Source organism: Tupaia chinensis, unplaced genomic scaffold, assembly GCF_000334495.1.
Source record: "Tupaia chinensis unplaced genomic scaffold, TupChi_1.0 Scaffold000138_1, whole genome shotgun sequence".
In the NCBI taxonomy this organism is placed as follows: domain Eukaryota; kingdom Metazoa; phylum Chordata; class Mammalia; order Scandentia; family Tupaiidae; genus Tupaia; species Tupaia belangeri.
This window is the reverse complement of record NW_006159608.1, coordinates 702,425-719,790: the sequence shown is the minus strand read 5'-3', so window position 1 is coordinate 719,790 and position 17,366 is coordinate 702,425. Positions and strand designations below refer to the sequence as shown.

The 17,366-nt window shown below is 41.1% G+C and overlaps 1 protein-coding gene across 1 annotated transcript in view; it reads left to right on the top strand.

Moving 5' to 3' along the window:
* The window catches only part of CD38 (CD38 molecule), a gene marked incomplete at its 5' end in the record, with an annotated part of 96,188 nt that overhangs the window by 55,458 nt on the left and 23,364 nt on the right, over window positions 1-17,366 (top strand). Inside the window, 2 exons of the mRNA XM_006144904.3 lie at window positions 10,288-10,417; window positions 13,440-13,575. Coding sequence (XP_006144966.2) covers window positions 10,288-10,417; window positions 13,440-13,575 — 266 coding nt within the window. The remainder of the gene's footprint in view (window positions 1-10,287; window positions 10,418-13,439; window positions 13,576-17,366) is intronic.

Here is a 17,366-nt window from a genome sequence, read left to right as displayed (position 1 = left end):
AAAGAGTGTTAAGTTTAGTCTAATGGTTTTTTCATGTATATTGGGATGATCATAAGGATTTCGTCCCTTATTCTATTAATATGGCATATTTACTAGTCAAGGTTCTCTAGAGAAACATTACCAACAGATAAATATATATAAAAGAGCGGATTTGCTATAGGAATTACTACACATAGTCACAAGGCAGAGAAGTTCCACAATAGGTCATCTGTAAGCTGGTGGAACAGGTGGAAGACTCAAAATCAGAGAAACCAATAGTGTAGCTCTTAGTCCAAGGGCTGAGCACTCTCAGAAGGCCACTGGTATGAGTCAAGTGCCAAAAATTAAAGAATATGGAGTCTGGCCAGAGGAGTATGGGGGCTAAGAACCAATGGAAAAATAATGCAGCCAAGAGCCAAGCTGTGGAACAGGAATAAAGCAAGATGATGTCAGTCAGCAATGAGAGAACATTCACCATGCTTTGCAAGAAAGGGCAGAGAGGAAACAGAATCCACCACTTCCTGTTTACCCCTTCTGTGGTCCCAGTGGATTGGATGGTACCCACTCACATTAAAGGCAGTTCACAGACTCACTGTTGTCTGGAATTACTCTCACAAACATACCCAGAAATAATGCTTTACCATGTAGTCATCCCTCAGTCTAAGAATAACCACCACAGCATATTACATTGGTTGATTTCTATATGCATTCCTAGGATAAATTCCACTTGGTCATGGTATATAATTGTTTTTCTTTGTTACTGATTTTTTAAATTTTATTTTTAATTTTAGATTGACAGATTATACTTGTACATGTATATGGGGTATAAAATGATGTTATTATATATGAATACAATGTGAAATAATTAAATCAAGAGAATTATTGTTGATGAATTCTCTTTGCCGATATTTTATGAAGATTTTTGTGTCCATTTTCTTTTTTTAAGAATTATTTATTTTCTTTTCCTTCTTTCTTATTGTTTTTTAAATTTGACCACAGAGAGAAAGAGAGAGAGGAAAAGTGAGAAAATAAGCCATGAGGTCTAGGACTCAAACCATAATTGGCCATTTGGGAGTCTAGCACTTTAACCACTATACCACCTGCCAGTCCCTGTGTCTGTTTTCATAAGGTATTTAGTCTGTAGTTTTCTTTCTTTTTATGTTAGCTATAAGTTTTTAACAGATGTCTGACTTTGCTATCAGGGTAATACTATACTCATGAAATAAGTTAGGATGTATTCCCTTTTTTCTATATTTTGAAAGCATTTTAAAAGGATTAGTGTTAATTATTCTTCAAGTGTTAATAGAATTCATCATTAAGCTATTCAAGCCTGGTCTTTCTCTTGTGCTATTTTTTTTAAAGAATTATTTATTTATTATCATTATTTTTCAATTTTGACCAGAGAGAAACAGAGAGAGACAGCGAGAGAGAGAGTAAGCTGCCAGGTCTGGGACTCGAATCGTGTTCGGCCCTGTAGGAGTTTAGCACCTATAACCACCATGCCACCTGCCAGTCCCTGTGCTAATATTTTGAGTATTATTTTACTCTCTTATTTACTATAGGTTTCATTATTTATTGTTTTAAGTGCTGGACATGTGATCTTATCAGAGAGAGACACAGGGACAGAAGGAAAGAGGGAGAAAGTAGCCCTCAATGAGGTGTAGTCACTCTGCAATCCTTTCTTCTAGGATTTTGGATACACATGCAGACATGTCTGGTGTGTTTTTATTTTGATTTTTTCTTACTTTTGACAACTGTACATTTAATCATTGTACATCTTTACCGTATACAAACTTGTTTTTTCCAGCAAGAATACAGTGCTTATTGGTCAGCTCAGAGATATTACCATATACGTTATCATCAACAGATACCTTTACATTTCTGTGTCTGTTAAATGCTTTTCTTTTTTTCCCTTTATCCCTCACTCCCCACCCTCCATACTATCTATAGCATGCACAGTTATTCTCCCTGCCATTATACCCTACAATTTTCAGTTTCTGCCATAGAGTGCAGATATTTGGTATATATTAAGGGGGCATGCAATGCCTGTCTTTCATCTTTCTTGCTTTGCTTAACATTAAATCTTCCATATTAGTCCACTTTGTATCAAATGTCAGGGTCTCATTTTTTTCATAGCTGAGTAGTTTTCCACAGTGTATAAATGCCAAAAAATTTTAATATGTTCATTTGTTCTTAGATATGTCCATGTCAACCCAATTGTGAATAACAATGCAATAAACCTGGATGTGCAAGTGGTTTTCTGACTATGTTTTTCTGTCCTTTGTGTAGATACCCACGAGTGGAATTACACGATCATATGGTAGTTCTATTTGTAGATTTTTGAATTTTCATATTGTTTTCACAGTGGTTATACTAATTTGCATTTCCACCAACAGTGTAGAACGGTTTACTTTTCACTGTGGCATCACCAGCACTTATGATTCTTTATTATTATTATTTTAAAAGAATGATTTATTTATTTAACTTTATTTGTTATTATTATTCTCCAATTTGACTAGAGAAACAGAAAGAGAGAGAGAGAGAAAAGGAAAGTGAGAAAGCAAGCCGCCAGGTACAGGACTCAAACTGCAGTTAACCAGGTGGGAATCCAGTGTTCTCAACTGCCCACGCCACCTGCTGATCCCTCTTTATTATTATTATTATTATTATTATTTTATTTTTTTGAGAGGTTTTTGCTATAGGGCGCATGTGCTCGCCAAAAAGACAGAGAGAGACAGAGAGATAGAACGCGAGAAATACCCCCCCGGGGAGGATGGCCACGCCGCAATTCCTTCTCCTTCATTCTCCTCTTGGAATCTTGGGCACACACGCAGACGCGCCCAGTGTGAGTTTAAGCCACCGAGTCTGGAACTCGAACGACGGTCGCTTACATGGGAGTTCAGCAACATAGCCATTACACTAACTGCTGGTAGCTATTATTATTATTATTATTATTACTTTTGGAGAGCTTTTTGCTATAAGGTGTGTGCACTTGCCAGAGAGACAGAGAGAGACAGAGAGATAGAAAGCGAGAAATCACCCCACAGGGGGGAATGGCCATGCTGCAATCCCTTCTCCTCCATTCTCCCCTCGGCATCTTGGGACGCACCCGGCATGTTTAAGCCACCTCGTCTGGGACTCAAACCACGGTCGACTATGGGAGTTCAGCGATGTAACCATTACATCATCTGCCGGTCCCTGAAAATATTAAGACTTATTATTCTTTTTTAACCTTAGCCATTCTGATTGGATTGAGTGGTACCTCATTGTAGTTTTGATTTGCATTTCCCTTATGATAAGAGATGTTGAGCATTTTTCATATGCTTTCTGGCTGCTCTTATGTCTTCCTTGGAGAGTTATCTATTCAGCTTCTTTTCTCACCTTTTAATGGATTGATTATATTGGGGGGATAAACTGCTTCAGTTCTTTGTATATTCTGGTTATCAATCCCTTATCTGGGGCATAATTTGCAAATATAGTCTCCCATTCTGAGGGTTATCTCTTCACTGCAATTGTAGTTTCTTTTGCTGGGCAGAAATTTTTTAGTCTGATGTGATCCCACTTGTTTATTTTCAGGATTATTCTCTGGGTTTTGAGGAGGTCTTATTTAAGAAGTCTTGGGACCAGCAGTTAGCATAATGGCTCTCACCCTATAGAAAAAAAAAACTCTAAAAAAGTCTTTGCATACTCCATTGTCTCCAGAACTGCCCCTGTATTTTCTACCAGCAGTTTTATAGTTTGAGGTTTACGTTCAGATTTTTGATCCATTTTGAGTATTTATTATTTTTTTAATGGTGAGAGATAGCGGTCCAGTTTCATTTTTTTTGCAGGTGAGTTCCTAGTTTTTCCAGCACCATTTGCTGAAGAGATTTTCTTTTCCCTACTAGATTGTTTTATACCCTTTGTTAAAAATCAATTGGCTGGGGAACCAGCAGTTAGCGTAATGGCTATGTCGCTGGACTCCCACGTAGTCGACCACGGTTCGCATCCTGGACCTGGTGGCTTAAAACTCACGCCGGGCGCGTGTGCGTGTGTGCCCAAGATTCCGAGAGGAGAATGGAGGAGAAGGGATTGCGGCGTGACCATCCCCCCTGGGGGGTGATTTCTCGCTTTCTGTCTCTATGTCTCTCTCTGTCTGTCTGGCGAGTGCATGCGCCCTATAGCAAAAAAACCTCTCAAAAAAAAAAAAAAGTCAGTTGACTGAAGGCCAGCAGGTGGCATGGTGGCTAAGGGTATTCAACTCCCACATGACTGACCATGGTTCAAGTCCCTGACCTGGCAGCTTGGTTTCTCACTTTCCCTCTCTCTCTCTCACTCTGTTCTTCTCTGGTCAAATAGAAATAAATAAATAAAGTGAAATAAATTAATTATTTAAAAAATCAATTTGCTATATGTTTTGGCATTTATTTCTGGGCTCTATTCTGTTCCATTGGTCTATATGCCTGTTTTTGTGCCAGTACCATGCTATTTGGATTATCACAAAATAACGGGTTGGGAAATGAAATGCCTCCTACTTTATTCTTTTTATACAGGATTGCTTCAGTGGTACAGGGCCTAGCATTTTTTTTTTCCGGAGAGGTTTTTGCTATAGGGCATGTGCACTCGCCAGCCAGACAGAGAGAGACAGAGAGACAGAAAGCGAGAAATCACCTGCCCCCCCAAGGGGGGATGGCCACACCGCAATCCCTTCTCCTCCATTCTCCTCTCAGGATCTTGGGCACGCACGCACACACGCCCGGTGTGAGTTTAAGGCACCAGGTCTGGGACTCAAACCATGGTTGACTACGTGGGAATCCAGTGACATAGCCATTACACTAACTGCTGGTCCCCTAGCATATTTTTAAAGCTGCTGGATCAGGGACTTGGGCTGTACTCAACCATGTATATCCAACTCCCTGAACCACTATACTACGTGGTCAGCCCAATTATATTTGGATTTTGATGGTGAGTTAGTTTCAATAGTTTATGTCTTTTTAGGAATTTGTTCATATACCTACAGAATTTGTTAGCACACAATTGTTCAGAGCATTTTATGATAACTTTTTTTTTAAGTTTTGCTGTGGGCATGTACGCTTACCAGAGAAAGACAGAGAGACAGAGACAGAGAGGAAAACTGAAAAATCACCCCAGGGAGGATGGCCATACCACATTCTTTTCTCCTTCATACTCTTCTAAGGATTTTAGGCACATACACGAGTCCAGTGTGTTTTTCAAGCCACCGTCTGGGAATCAAACTGCACAGTTAGCCATGTGGGATCCTTCACCATCCACGTGAAAGACCTTAACTACCCTGCCACTGGCTGGGCCCCTTTTTTTTTTTTTTTGGAGAGGTTTTTGCTACAGGGCATGTGCACTCACCAGAGAGACAGAGACAGAAAGCGAGAAATCACCCCCCGAGGGGGAATGGCCATGCCACAATCCCTTCTCTACCTTTCTCCTCTAGGGATCTTGGGCACACACACATACGCACCTGGTGTGAGTATAAGCCAGCGGTTCCGGGACTTGAACTGCAGTTAACTACATGGGAGTTCAGTGACATAGCCATTACGCCAACTGCTGGTCCTGTGATACCTTCTTTTTAAATCTTGATTTTCTTAAGTTAGGCATTTTTTTTCTTATCAGTCTAGTGAAAGTTGTTTCAGTTTTGTTGGTTCTTTCAAAGGACCAGTTTTGGTGATGGTTTTTAAAAACATTTTATTGTTTTGGTATTCTCTGTTCATTAGTTTCTACTATAGTCTTTATTCTTTTCTTCTTTATGCTTGATTTGGATTTATTTTGCTCTTCTTTTTCTCATTTCTTAAGATGTAGAGGTTGGATATTGAATTAAGATTTTTCTTCTTGGCCTAGCTCCATTGCTTAGTGGTTAGGGTGTCAGATCCCACAAGGCCAACCGCAGTTCAAATTCTGGCCCTTGTGGGTTGAAAAACATGTTGGGCATGAATGCGTACACCCCCAAAATTCTGAAATGAAGAGAAGAGATTGCAGCATGACTGTGCTCTACGAGGGTGTCCTTTGTTACTCTCTCTCGCTCTCTGTTTCTCTCATGAGCACATGTGCCCTTTGGCAGTGTAAAACAAAAACAATTTTTGTTCTCTTTTTAAAAATTTTTATTTATTTAATATTATTTGTTATTATCATTTATCTTTTTAAAATTAGACGAGAGAGAGACGAGAGAGAGAGAGAGAGAGAGAGAGAGAGAGAGAGAAAGTAAACTATCAGGTTCAATATTTGAATCACAGTCAGCCAGGTAGGAGTCCAGTACCCCAGCCACCACATCACCTGTCAGCCCCAATTTTTCTTCTCTTTTAATGCATCTACAGATATTCTTAGCAATGATTTGGCTACATTCCAGAAGTTTTGTTATACTGTGCTTTGTTTTCCTTTATTTCAATTTTCCTTGTGATTTCTTCTTGGTTGACTCATCGGTTGTCTGAGAGTGTATTGTTTAACACATATTAGTAAATTTCCAGTGTTCCTTCTGTTACTGATTTATAGTTTCATTTCTATTATAAACAGGAAAGTTACTATGTGTTATTTTAATCTTTTTAATTATAAATAATAATAACAAGTCATTTTACTTCCTTTTAAAAGTTTCAATCTTTTTAAATTTTTCAAAACTTGCTTGGTGGCTTAGTATACGATCGCTCCTAGGGACTGTTCCATGCGCTCTTGAGGAGAAAGTGCATTGTGCTATTGTTAGGTGAATTGTTCTGTCTGTCTGTTAGGTCTGATTAGATTACTGTTATTCAAGCTCTTTGTTTCCTTGTTGATCTTTTTTTTTTTTTTAAGGAATTATCTAATTTACTTTTATTTTTTATTTTTGTTTTTTAATTTGACCAGAGAGACAGAGAGAAGGAAAGTGAGAATACAAGCTGCCAGCTCCAGGATTCAAACAGTGGTCGGCCATGTGGGAGTCCAGTGTCTTGACCACCACACCACCTACTGGCCTCTTTTATTGATCTTTTGTCCAGTTAATTAGTCACTTTGCTTTTGTTACTCTTCAAGATTCTCTCTTTGTCCTTTCATAGCTTCGCTAAGATGTGTTTAGGCGCGGACCTTTGATTTTATCCTATTTGAAATTTGTTGAGCTTCTTGAAATATAGGCTAATATTTGGCAAATTTGAGACATTTTCAAGCATTTCTTCAATATCTTTTTTTAAATTTAACTTTATTTATTTATTTATTTTTAATTTGACCAGAGGGGGACAGAGGGAGGAGAGAGAGAAAGCAAGAAAACAAGCCACCCGGTCTGAGACTCGAACTGTGGTCAGCCATGTGGGAGTCCAGCACCCTTAACCAACAGGCCACCTGCCAGCCCCTCTTCAATACCTTTTTCCTACCACATTTTCTCTCTCTTCTCCCTTGTGACTCCAACATACTCCTGGTATATCTGATCCCGAGTTTCTTTTTTCTTCTAATTCAAATCTGCGAACCCTTCCAATAAAATCCAGTTATTTTACTTTTACTTTCAATTCCAGAATTTCCATTTGATTCTTTTTAAAGAAGTAATTTATATTGGGGCCAGCAGGTGGCATGGTGGTTGAGTGTACTGGACTCTCACATGGCTAATAGTGGTTTTAGTCCTGGGCCTGGCGGCTTGCTTTCTTACTTTCCCTCTCTTTCTCTCTCTCTCTCTCTCTCTCTCTCTCTCTCTCTCATACTCTGTCCCTCTCTGGTCAAATTAAAGTAAATAAATAAAGTTAAATAAGGTACAAGCAGATGGTGTAATGGTTACATCACTGGATTCCCATGTAGTCGACAGCAGTTTGATTCCCGGACCTAATGGCTTAAAACTCACACCGGATGCCTGCTCATGTGTGCCTAAGATCCCAGGAGGAGAATGGAGGAGAAGGGATTGTAGTGTGGCCATCTGCCCTGGGGGGTGATTTCTGTCTTTCTGTTTCTCTGTCTGTCTGGTGAGTGCATGTGTTCTATAGCAAAAACCTCTCTTGAAAAATAAAATAAATTAAAATAAAATAAAATAAAGTTAAATAAAATAATTATTTACAAATAATTATAATAGTAATTTCTCTATATTTAATATTGTTTATTTGGAGAGACACTATTCTCTTAAATTCCCTATAGATACTTAATTCCCTATGAATATTTGATTCTCCAGGTTTTCCTTTTAGACTCTCTTTTCAAGTTAGCCCCAACAGCTAAGCCCACCTGGTGCTCCTGTGCTACATAACGATCACTGATTGCTGTCCTAAGTTATAATAGTAATTTCTCTATATTTAATATTGTTTATTTGGAGAGACACTATTCTCTTAAATTCCCTATAGATACTTAATTCCCTATGAATATTTGATTCTCCAGGTTTTCCTTTTAGACTCTCTTTTCAAGTTAGCCCCAACAGCTAAGCCCACCTGGTGCTCCTGTGCTACATAACGATCACTGATTGCTGTCCTAAGTGCTCTGTAGCTGGGGTTGTTCACCTAAAGTGGACTATGAGTCATGTCAGATAAAGACAAGCCCCGAGAAATCTTATTTTCAGCAAGTCTCAGACAGGTAAAGTAGTGGGAGTTTTCTTGAAATGGGGCTTTTGGGGAGATTCAAACCTGTCTCACACCCTCCAGAGCCTCCTAGGCTACTAGTTTTTGTAGCTCTCACAGTTGTGGAGCTGCTGGCTTCAAGGTTTCCATAGAACGAGGGAGAAGGAGGTGGAATTAGGGCAAGTTAGTTAAAATGCCACAATATTTACTGTTTTAACCGTTTTTTTTTTTTTTTTTCCTGAATAAAGGCTTTCAAATTGCTATAATGCCTAAAGGTTTAAAAAGCTTGTATTGGGGACCAGCAAATGGCGCAATGGCTGTGGCTGGACTCCCATGTAGTTGACTGTGGTTTGAGTCCTGGACCAGGCAGCTTAAACTCACGCTGGGCGCGTGCGTGTGCATGCCCAAGATCCCGAGAGAATGGAGGAGAAGGGATTGCGGCGTGACCACCCCCCCTGGGGGGTGATTTCTTGCTTTCTGTCTCTTTGTCTCTCTCTGTCTGTCTGGCAAGTGCACACGCCCTATACAAAAACCTCTCCAAGAAAAACAGAAAGAAAAGAAAGAAAAGAAAAGCTTATATTGGGCCAGCAGGTGACATAGTGGTTAAGGTGCTGGACTCCCACATGTCCGACTGTAGCCCTGGTCTGGCAGCTTGTGCATGTAGGCCCCAAATCCCAGGAGAATGGAGGAGAAGAGATTATGGCATCACCAGCCCTTCCCCCACCAGGGGGATGATTTCTCACCTTCCCTCTCTCATTGTCTCTCTCTGGGGAGCACACACTCCTTATGGCAAAAACCTTAAAAAAAAAACTGTATTGATAGTTCTTGCTGACATTCTTACTGCTTAATGGAAGAACAGAATTTCAGAGTTCCTATCCTCTCCATTCTGCAAGTGAGATCTTCCTCCTTTAGTCTTACATATGTTTTGAATCTTATATGAATCATACCCAATCTTCCACTCAGTCTATAATAAGCATTACTTTGAATCTAGTCTTAGGGACAGAAGGATGAACCAGACAGTCTCTGGTCTCAAGACACTAGCATTCCAGATAAGCCTATTCCCAGCTAGATTTTGTTTGAGACAGGATAAATTTGAGGCAGAGTAAGGGAACAGATTTATTCTTCTTTAGAGAAACAGAGGCTTCCCTGAGAAAAGTGGGATTTTAGCTGGGATATGATTTAAGAAACTCTTAAGTCCACCTGTAAATTATAGCCTCATACTTATTCATCACTCATTGCTATAGAATCTCACAGCACACATGAGTTAGAAGACCTCCTAAATGACAGGGAATAGCAGAGAGACATCCCCCAGCTCTGCTTACTCCAAAGCATGGTCATAAAGTATGGATAGGATTTCAACAGGCAGTGGACTCTGGGTTAACAAAACATGGGAAAATTCAGAATTTAATGAACAGTTTGGGTTTTTCTGAGGGCAGCAGAAAACCTTATGTTCTTGTTGTTTGTTTTTACAGTGTGCTGTGTGACCAAAATTTAAAAACTAGCTGCTTTATATGATCTTCTCAAGCTTAACACTTAGATAACGGAGGATTAGTGACTCAGCCCTGCCATTCGAAGGAGAGAGATCTGAATCTTGGCCCTACCATTTTGCCATCTGTGTGGACAAATGTCATCTTAAACTTGCTCAGCCTTTGCTTCCTCTGTGAATCAGGGAGGACAAAGGCCCTCTCTTGAATATGTTGAACAAATTAGATGAGATGATGCACATGGGCTCCCTGGCACGCAGCAGATACTTCCTAAGTAGCAGTATTTTAGAAATCTTTTAAAAATCTAATTAACATATTCTATTTTACAGAGATAAAGACTGCCAAAAGATATGGGATGCATTTAAAAATGCATTTATTTCAAAGAGTCCTTGCAACATTACAGAAGACGACTATCAACCACTACTGAAGTTGGCAAATCAAACCTTACCTTGCAACAAGGTAAACAGGCAATTGTGGACTTTGACACTGGGAATAGGAGCCAGAGGAGAGAGGTCACTGAACGAAATTTTGATTAGGATAAAGGAAGAGGAAAAGCCAGGATATTGGATGTGGGTATGATTGGTAGGAGTGGAATTTGTGGGGTCACTGAGGAAGTAGGATATCAAGATTTAAGATATTTGAAGAAGGGAGATAAGAGAGAGAAATGGGGACACAGAAAAGGAAAGGAAAATTGACTAAAAATCAGACAAAACAAATTTAACACCAAACTCAACTCAAAAATCCAGACAAACAGGGAACCAGCAGTTAGTGTAATGGCTATGTCGCTGGACTCCCCCGTAGTCGACCGCAGTTCACGTCCCGGACTCGGTGGCTTAAAAATCACGCCGGGTGTGTGTGCGTACGTGCTCAAGATCCCGAGAGGAGAATGGAGGAGAAGGGATTGCGGGGTGACCATCCCCCTGGGGGACGATTTCTCGTTTTCTGTCTCTAATGTCTCTTTCTGTCTGTCTGGCGAGCGCACGCGCCCTATAGCAAAAATCTCTCAAAAAAAAAAAAATCCAGACAAACATACAAATGAATGTCACCTAACCTTATATAATTACAAAACTTATCACAACTTCTGATAATAATAAAAAATAATAATATCAATTTGCATTTGTAGAGTTTTTTGTGTTTGTTTGCTTGTTTTTGCTTACAAAGATGGGGTTAAAAAAAAAAAGACTCTATTATCTCCTTAGGCCTTTCCAGTGATCCTGAGGAATAGGCAGCAACACCTCCATTTCACAGTTAAAAGACTGAGGTTTGGTGAATTTTGGTGCCCAGTGAGTGCCTGCTTGTCAAGCTTGGAAAGTGACGAGTACCAATGTAAATGGTGTAAGCCTTGGAGCCAGAGAACCCTGAGTTTCGATATGTTGCTTATACTGAAAGAGGTCTACCATGGACTGTATTTTTCTTCTTTTTTAAAAAAAGAATTATTTTAACTTTATTTATTTATTTATTTTAATTTTGACCAGAGAGAGACAGATCAATTGTGAAAGTAAGAGAGGGAGACAGTGAGAGAGAGAGGGAAAATGAGAAAGTAAGTCACCAGGTCCAGGACTCGAACCATGGTTGGCCATGTGGGAGTCCAGTATCCTTAACCACTATGCCACCTGCCGGCTTTATAAAAGACTGCATCTTTTATACAGTCATCATTTAATGCAAAAACTCCATGTGTCGTCTAAAATTGTTTTTGTGAAGCCTTTAAGTCCATCCACAAATTGCAGCTTCTCATCTCATTACTAGCCAACCGGAGTTGTGGTGCTTCTTGGTACACCAATACACACAGGTGGTGCTAGGTAAATAACCCAAACTGACATTTGTCAAGTCGGTGACTGTGTGATAGACACTTTGATAAACAATTTATTTGCATTGCCTTATTTAGTCTCCCCTGCATCTCATGAGCTTATTATAGTCATTATTACCATTTTATGGGTGTGGAACTTGGTTGTCCAAGTTCAGACAGGCTTCATAAGGAGTAACTCCAGGGCCTATACTTTAAACCATCACCCTCCACTGCCTCATATTAAGAATGAATAGATTCGCAGAACAACACATTATTCTGATATTTGAGTGTCTGGACCTTTAAGAGGAGACCCCGCTGACAGGGAAAGGGGAGAAACCATTGTGTTCTTTCTTTCTTTTTTTTTTGGTTGTGTAGAGAAAATTTAGGAGTTATGGAGCTCTTTAAGAATGAAAGAGCACCGGGACGAGCAGTTGGAGTAATGGCTGTGTCGCTGGACTCCCACGTAGTTGACTGCTGGACTCCCACGTAGTTGACTGCTGGACTCCCACGTAGTTGACTGCTGGACTCCCATGTAGTTGACTGTGGTTCAAATTCCAGACCTGGTGGCTTAAACTCACACTGGGCACATGTATGTGCGTACCCAAGATCCCAAGAGGAGAATGGAGGAGAAGGGATTGTGGCGTGAACACCACCCCCCTCCGCCCCGGGATGATTTCTCACTTTCTATCTGTCTCCCTCTGTCTTTCTGGCAAGCACATGCACCCTATAGAAAAAAAAACTCTCAAAAAAAAAAAAAAAGGAATGAAAGAACACCTCCCCTAGAAAATAACACAGAAATGACCAGATAGTATGGTGGTTAGGCACTGTGCAGAAGCTGGATCCCATATGACAACTGGTCAGGGTTCAAGTCCTGGCCCTGTAGACTTGAAAAACATATGGGGCATGTGAGCATGCCCAGGATCCTGCCAGGATGGAGAATTAGGGGAAAAAGGATTGTGGCATGATCAGGCCCTAATGGGGGATACTTTGTCTCCTCTCCCCCACTTTCTGTGTACATTCTCCAGCATTTAAAAAAAAAAAAAGAAATCAGTACAAATTTTTTTTTTTTTTAGATAACAAAGATTAGGAATATTGGAATTCTCTATTCTTCCTCCAAATGCAGCCTAGATCCCATGTTAATTACAAGCTTTTTTTTTTTTTTTTTTTTGAGAGGTTTTTGCCAAAGGGGGGGGGCGCTCGCCAGACAGACAGAGAGAGACAGAAAGCGAGAAATCACCCCCCAGGGGGGATGGTCACGCTGCAATCCCTCTCCTCCATTCTCCTCTCAGGATCTTGGGCACACATGCACACGTGCCCGGTGTGAGTTTAAGCCATAAGGTTCAGGATGCGAACTACGGTTGACTACATGGGAGTCCAGCGACATAGCCATTACGCTAACTGCTGGTCCCAATTATAAGCTTTTGATGAGTGACTTTCATACCCTTTTGACTAAAACCAGAATAATTCATTTATTTTACAGTGTGGACTAAAACACACACACGCACACTCGCTCTCTCTCTCTCTCTCTCACCTCACTCTCTCACTCAGGAAGCAATGATGACTATAGCAATCTTTACCCTTACTATATATGATTTACTCTATTTTCTGTTTTCTTCATTTGTAAAAAATTCAAATGTATTTATTTTTGCTGTCCGAAATAGATCTCAATAATAGGTTGTGTTCATTTTTTCTTAGACCCTCCTCTGGAGCAAAACGAATGTGCTGGCCCATCAGTACTCACGGGTCCAGGGGGACATGCTCACCCTGGAGGACACGCTGCTGGGCTACCTTGCTGACGGTCTCATGTGGTGTGGAGATGCAAGCAGCTCTGGTGAGGATTGGGGCCACGTGGGCTTGTTTTAAGACGTGCAGGTAAAGAAACCCAGAGCTCTTCACGGGGGTGCTGAAAAAGCAGTGCATAGGCAGAAGAGGCAGGCACCCGCTCTGATGCCACCTGTGCCCTCAGCGACAGCTCCGGTTGCTGTCCAGGAGCATTTCCTAGCCTGTCACCTGTTTTCAGAGGTTGGGCTGCCCATGGTTCATGATTCTTTCCTTCTTTCTGAATGCTCACGTAGCCAGCTTCTAAATTCTTGGGATTTTGATTTCTATACGGGCATCATTTAGATTAAAAAAAAAAAAAATCTAGAGCAGGATGAGTTAGGCCAGAGCCCTCGCTCCACAAAACAACCACTGTAGCCATGGGTTGGGCTCCTCTGTATCTCAGGCCAGTCTGTGGCTTTGCCATTATTTTTAAGATGTAGCCTTATTGCGCCTAGGAAGAACGAGAATACCTCACTGAGATAAGATAGATTTTACTCACAAAACCATTACACCAATTTTCACTTTTTAAAATTTCTATTTAGGTGGTAGATTTTTTTTGGGGGGGGGGAGGTTTTGTTATAGGGTGCGTGCACTCGCCAGAGACAGAGAGAGAGACAGAGAGACAGGAAGTGAGAAATTATCCCCCGGGGTACACTGCAATCCCTTCTCCTCCCTTCTCTTCTCGGGATCTTGGGCACGCCTGCACATGCGCCTGGCATGGGTTTTAAGCCACCGGGTCTGAGACTCGAACCATGGTCAACTACATGGGAGTCCAGCGACATAGCCATTATGCTAACTGCTGGTCCCGGTGGTAGATTTTTTAAAAAGAATTATTTTATTTATTCTTTTAAGAATTGTTTTATTTAATTTTACTTATCATTGCTATTCATTTGTTTATTTATTTTAACTTGAGCAGAGAGAGACACAGAAAGAGAGAGAGGGAAAGTGAGAAAGCAAGCTGCCAGGTCTAGGACTTGAACCATAGCCATGTGGGGGTCCAACATCCCAACAACTATGCCATCTGCCGGGCCCTTTATTTTTCTTTCTTTTTCCTTTTTTTTAGAGGTTTTGCTATAGGGCGTGTGCGCTCGCCAGAAAGACAGAGGGAGACAGACAGACAGAAAGCGAGAAGTCACCCCCCAGGGGGATGGCCACACTGCAATCCCTTCTCTCAGGATCTCGAACATACACACACACTCACCTGTCATGAGTTTAAGCTGCCGGGTCCAGGACTCTAACCGTGGTCTACTATGTGAAACTCCAGCGACATAACCATTACGCTACCTCCTGGCCCTGAATCTTTTATTTTAGTCATTGTTTTATCTCTAGGATTTCTGTTTTGCTTCCTTTTATTGTTTCTATTCCTTTGTTAAACTTCTCACTTTAGGCTAGCTCCATGGTATAGAATAATGTGGTGGTCAAGAAAAACTGGATCCCACATAATGACCATGGTTTGAATTCCCAGCTCAGTCAGCCGGAAACATGCCAGGCTGGGACCAGCAATTGGCGTAATGACTATGTCGCTGAACTCCCATGTAGTCGACCGCAGTTCGAGTCCCAGACCCGGTGGCTTAAACTCATGCTGGGCGCATGTGCGTGCGTGACCAAGATCCTGAGAGGAGAATGGAGGAAATGGAGAAGAAGGGATTGTGGCATAACCATCCCCCCTGGGGGGTGATTTCTCACTTTCTGTCTCTCTGTCTCTCTCTGTCTGGCGAGCGCAAGCCCCCTATAGCAAAACACAACAAAAACAAAACAAAAACAAAAACCAAAACAAAACAAAACATGCCAGGGCGTGCACTCGCCAGAAAAGATCTGATGGGCAGGATGATTGCAGAAAGGGGATTATAGTACAACCATATGCTATGGAATGTATTACTCTTTTTCTTCCTCTCTCTCTCTTTCTTACTCTTACAAGTGCACACACTAACTCTGTCATAAATAAAGAAGAAAGACTTTTTTTTTTAAGGTTTTTGCTATAGGGTGCGTGCACTCGCCAGAAAGACAGAGAGAGACAGAGAGACAGAAAGCAAGAAATCACACCCCAAGGGGGGATGGCCATGCCACAATCTCTTCTCCTCCGTTCTCCTCTCGGGATCTTGGGCACGCACGCACACGCACCCGGTGTGAGTTTAAGCCACCAGGTCCAGGACTCAAACCACCGTTGACTACATGGGAGTCCAGAGACATAGCCATTACGCTAACTGCTGGTCTTGAAGAAAGACTTTTAAAAAGAAATTTCTCACTTTGTGTATCTGTTTGGAATTGCACCTAGTTTTCTGTCTATATTTTCGTGTAGTTCACTGATTTACTTTAAGGGAATCATTCTGAATTCTTTGTCAGTCATTGCGTAAGTCTCTATATCCTTAGGATTCATTATTAGAGTTTTATTAGTTTCTTTTGGAGGTGTCATGATTCCTCAGTTCTTTATAATGTTTATGTTCTTGTTCTATTGTCTGTGTTTTTGAGAGCACAGCTCTCTCTTCTGGCTTTCAAAGGTGTTTGTTAGCAGGGATAGACCTTCACTTTTTAGTCTGGATTCTGGAGGTACCACCTGGTGATGACCCCAGGCAGGTAGAGTTAATTATGGATTTTCTTTTTCTTTCTTTCTTTTTTTTTTCTTTAAGAATTATTTATGGGACCAGCAGATGGTGTAATGTTTGCGTTGTTGGATTCCCATGTAGCTGACCACAGTTTAAGTCCTGGACTTGATGGCTTAAAACTCGTGGCACATGAGCATGAGTCCCCAAAATCCCATCACCCCTGGGGAGTGATTTCTTGCTTTTTGTCTTTCTGTCTCTCTTTTTCTGGTGAGTGCATGTGTCCTATTGTAAAAATCTCTAAAAATAATAAAATAAAATAAAAAGTAAGTTAATTTTACTTACTATTATTATTGTTTTTAAATTTGGTCACATGCACTCACCAGGGAGATAGAGATAGAGACAGAGATAGAGATGATAGAGAGAGAGAGAAAGAGAGAGAAAGTGAGAAAGCATGCCAATAGGTCTAGGACTCAAACCATGTGGGAGTCCAGCACCTTAACCACCATGCCACCTGCTGGCCCCAAATTGTGTATTTTCTGGCTAGATGGGCTGCTGCCTTTGCTCTGATGTTGGTTGGGAATGCTGGAGGAACTGAATTATTTGGTGACACCCCTGATTGGGCTCTTCTGTCAGAAAGAGCTGCTGGCCGGGTACTGCAATGGCTTCTGGTGAGGCCAGTAATTTTCCTTGGTTGAGAAATTTGCAACTTGGAAACTGAATTTGGTCAGGGCTACAGGCTGAGCTCTGAGGTTAGGTGGTGGGGAGGATTAGAGGCCATGCTCCTTATAAGTACATAGTTGAAGATTTCCTCCCCTATAAGAGTTGAGTTATGGGGAGTGCTTTTGGATGAGCAGAGTGGCTATTTGACTTCCTGGCTCAACTATATCTAGAGCTGATGCTTCTCTGAAATGCAGGGAAGTGGAAAAAGGGTCATTGAGTTGGCTTTTAGGTTGAGTGGAGCCACAGTTCTAGCCCCTGTGTATCTCTGAATAGGTGGAGGCAGTCATCTTCCTGCATGGGAACGGTCACTGGGGTGGGCTCTAAGACTAGAGACTAGACATTGAGGGACTCAGAGCAGGTTGAACTTTCCAATGTGATTCTGAAAACAACCAGTTCACCTTTGCAAATGGTCTATGAAACTGGTTGGTATTTCTGATTGGGCACAAGAGCTGGCAGGAACACCAAGATCTGTTCCCTGGTAACTATGAATTGTGCCTCTTTTCTTTTATTTTAGAAATTTTTTTTCTTATAATCATTT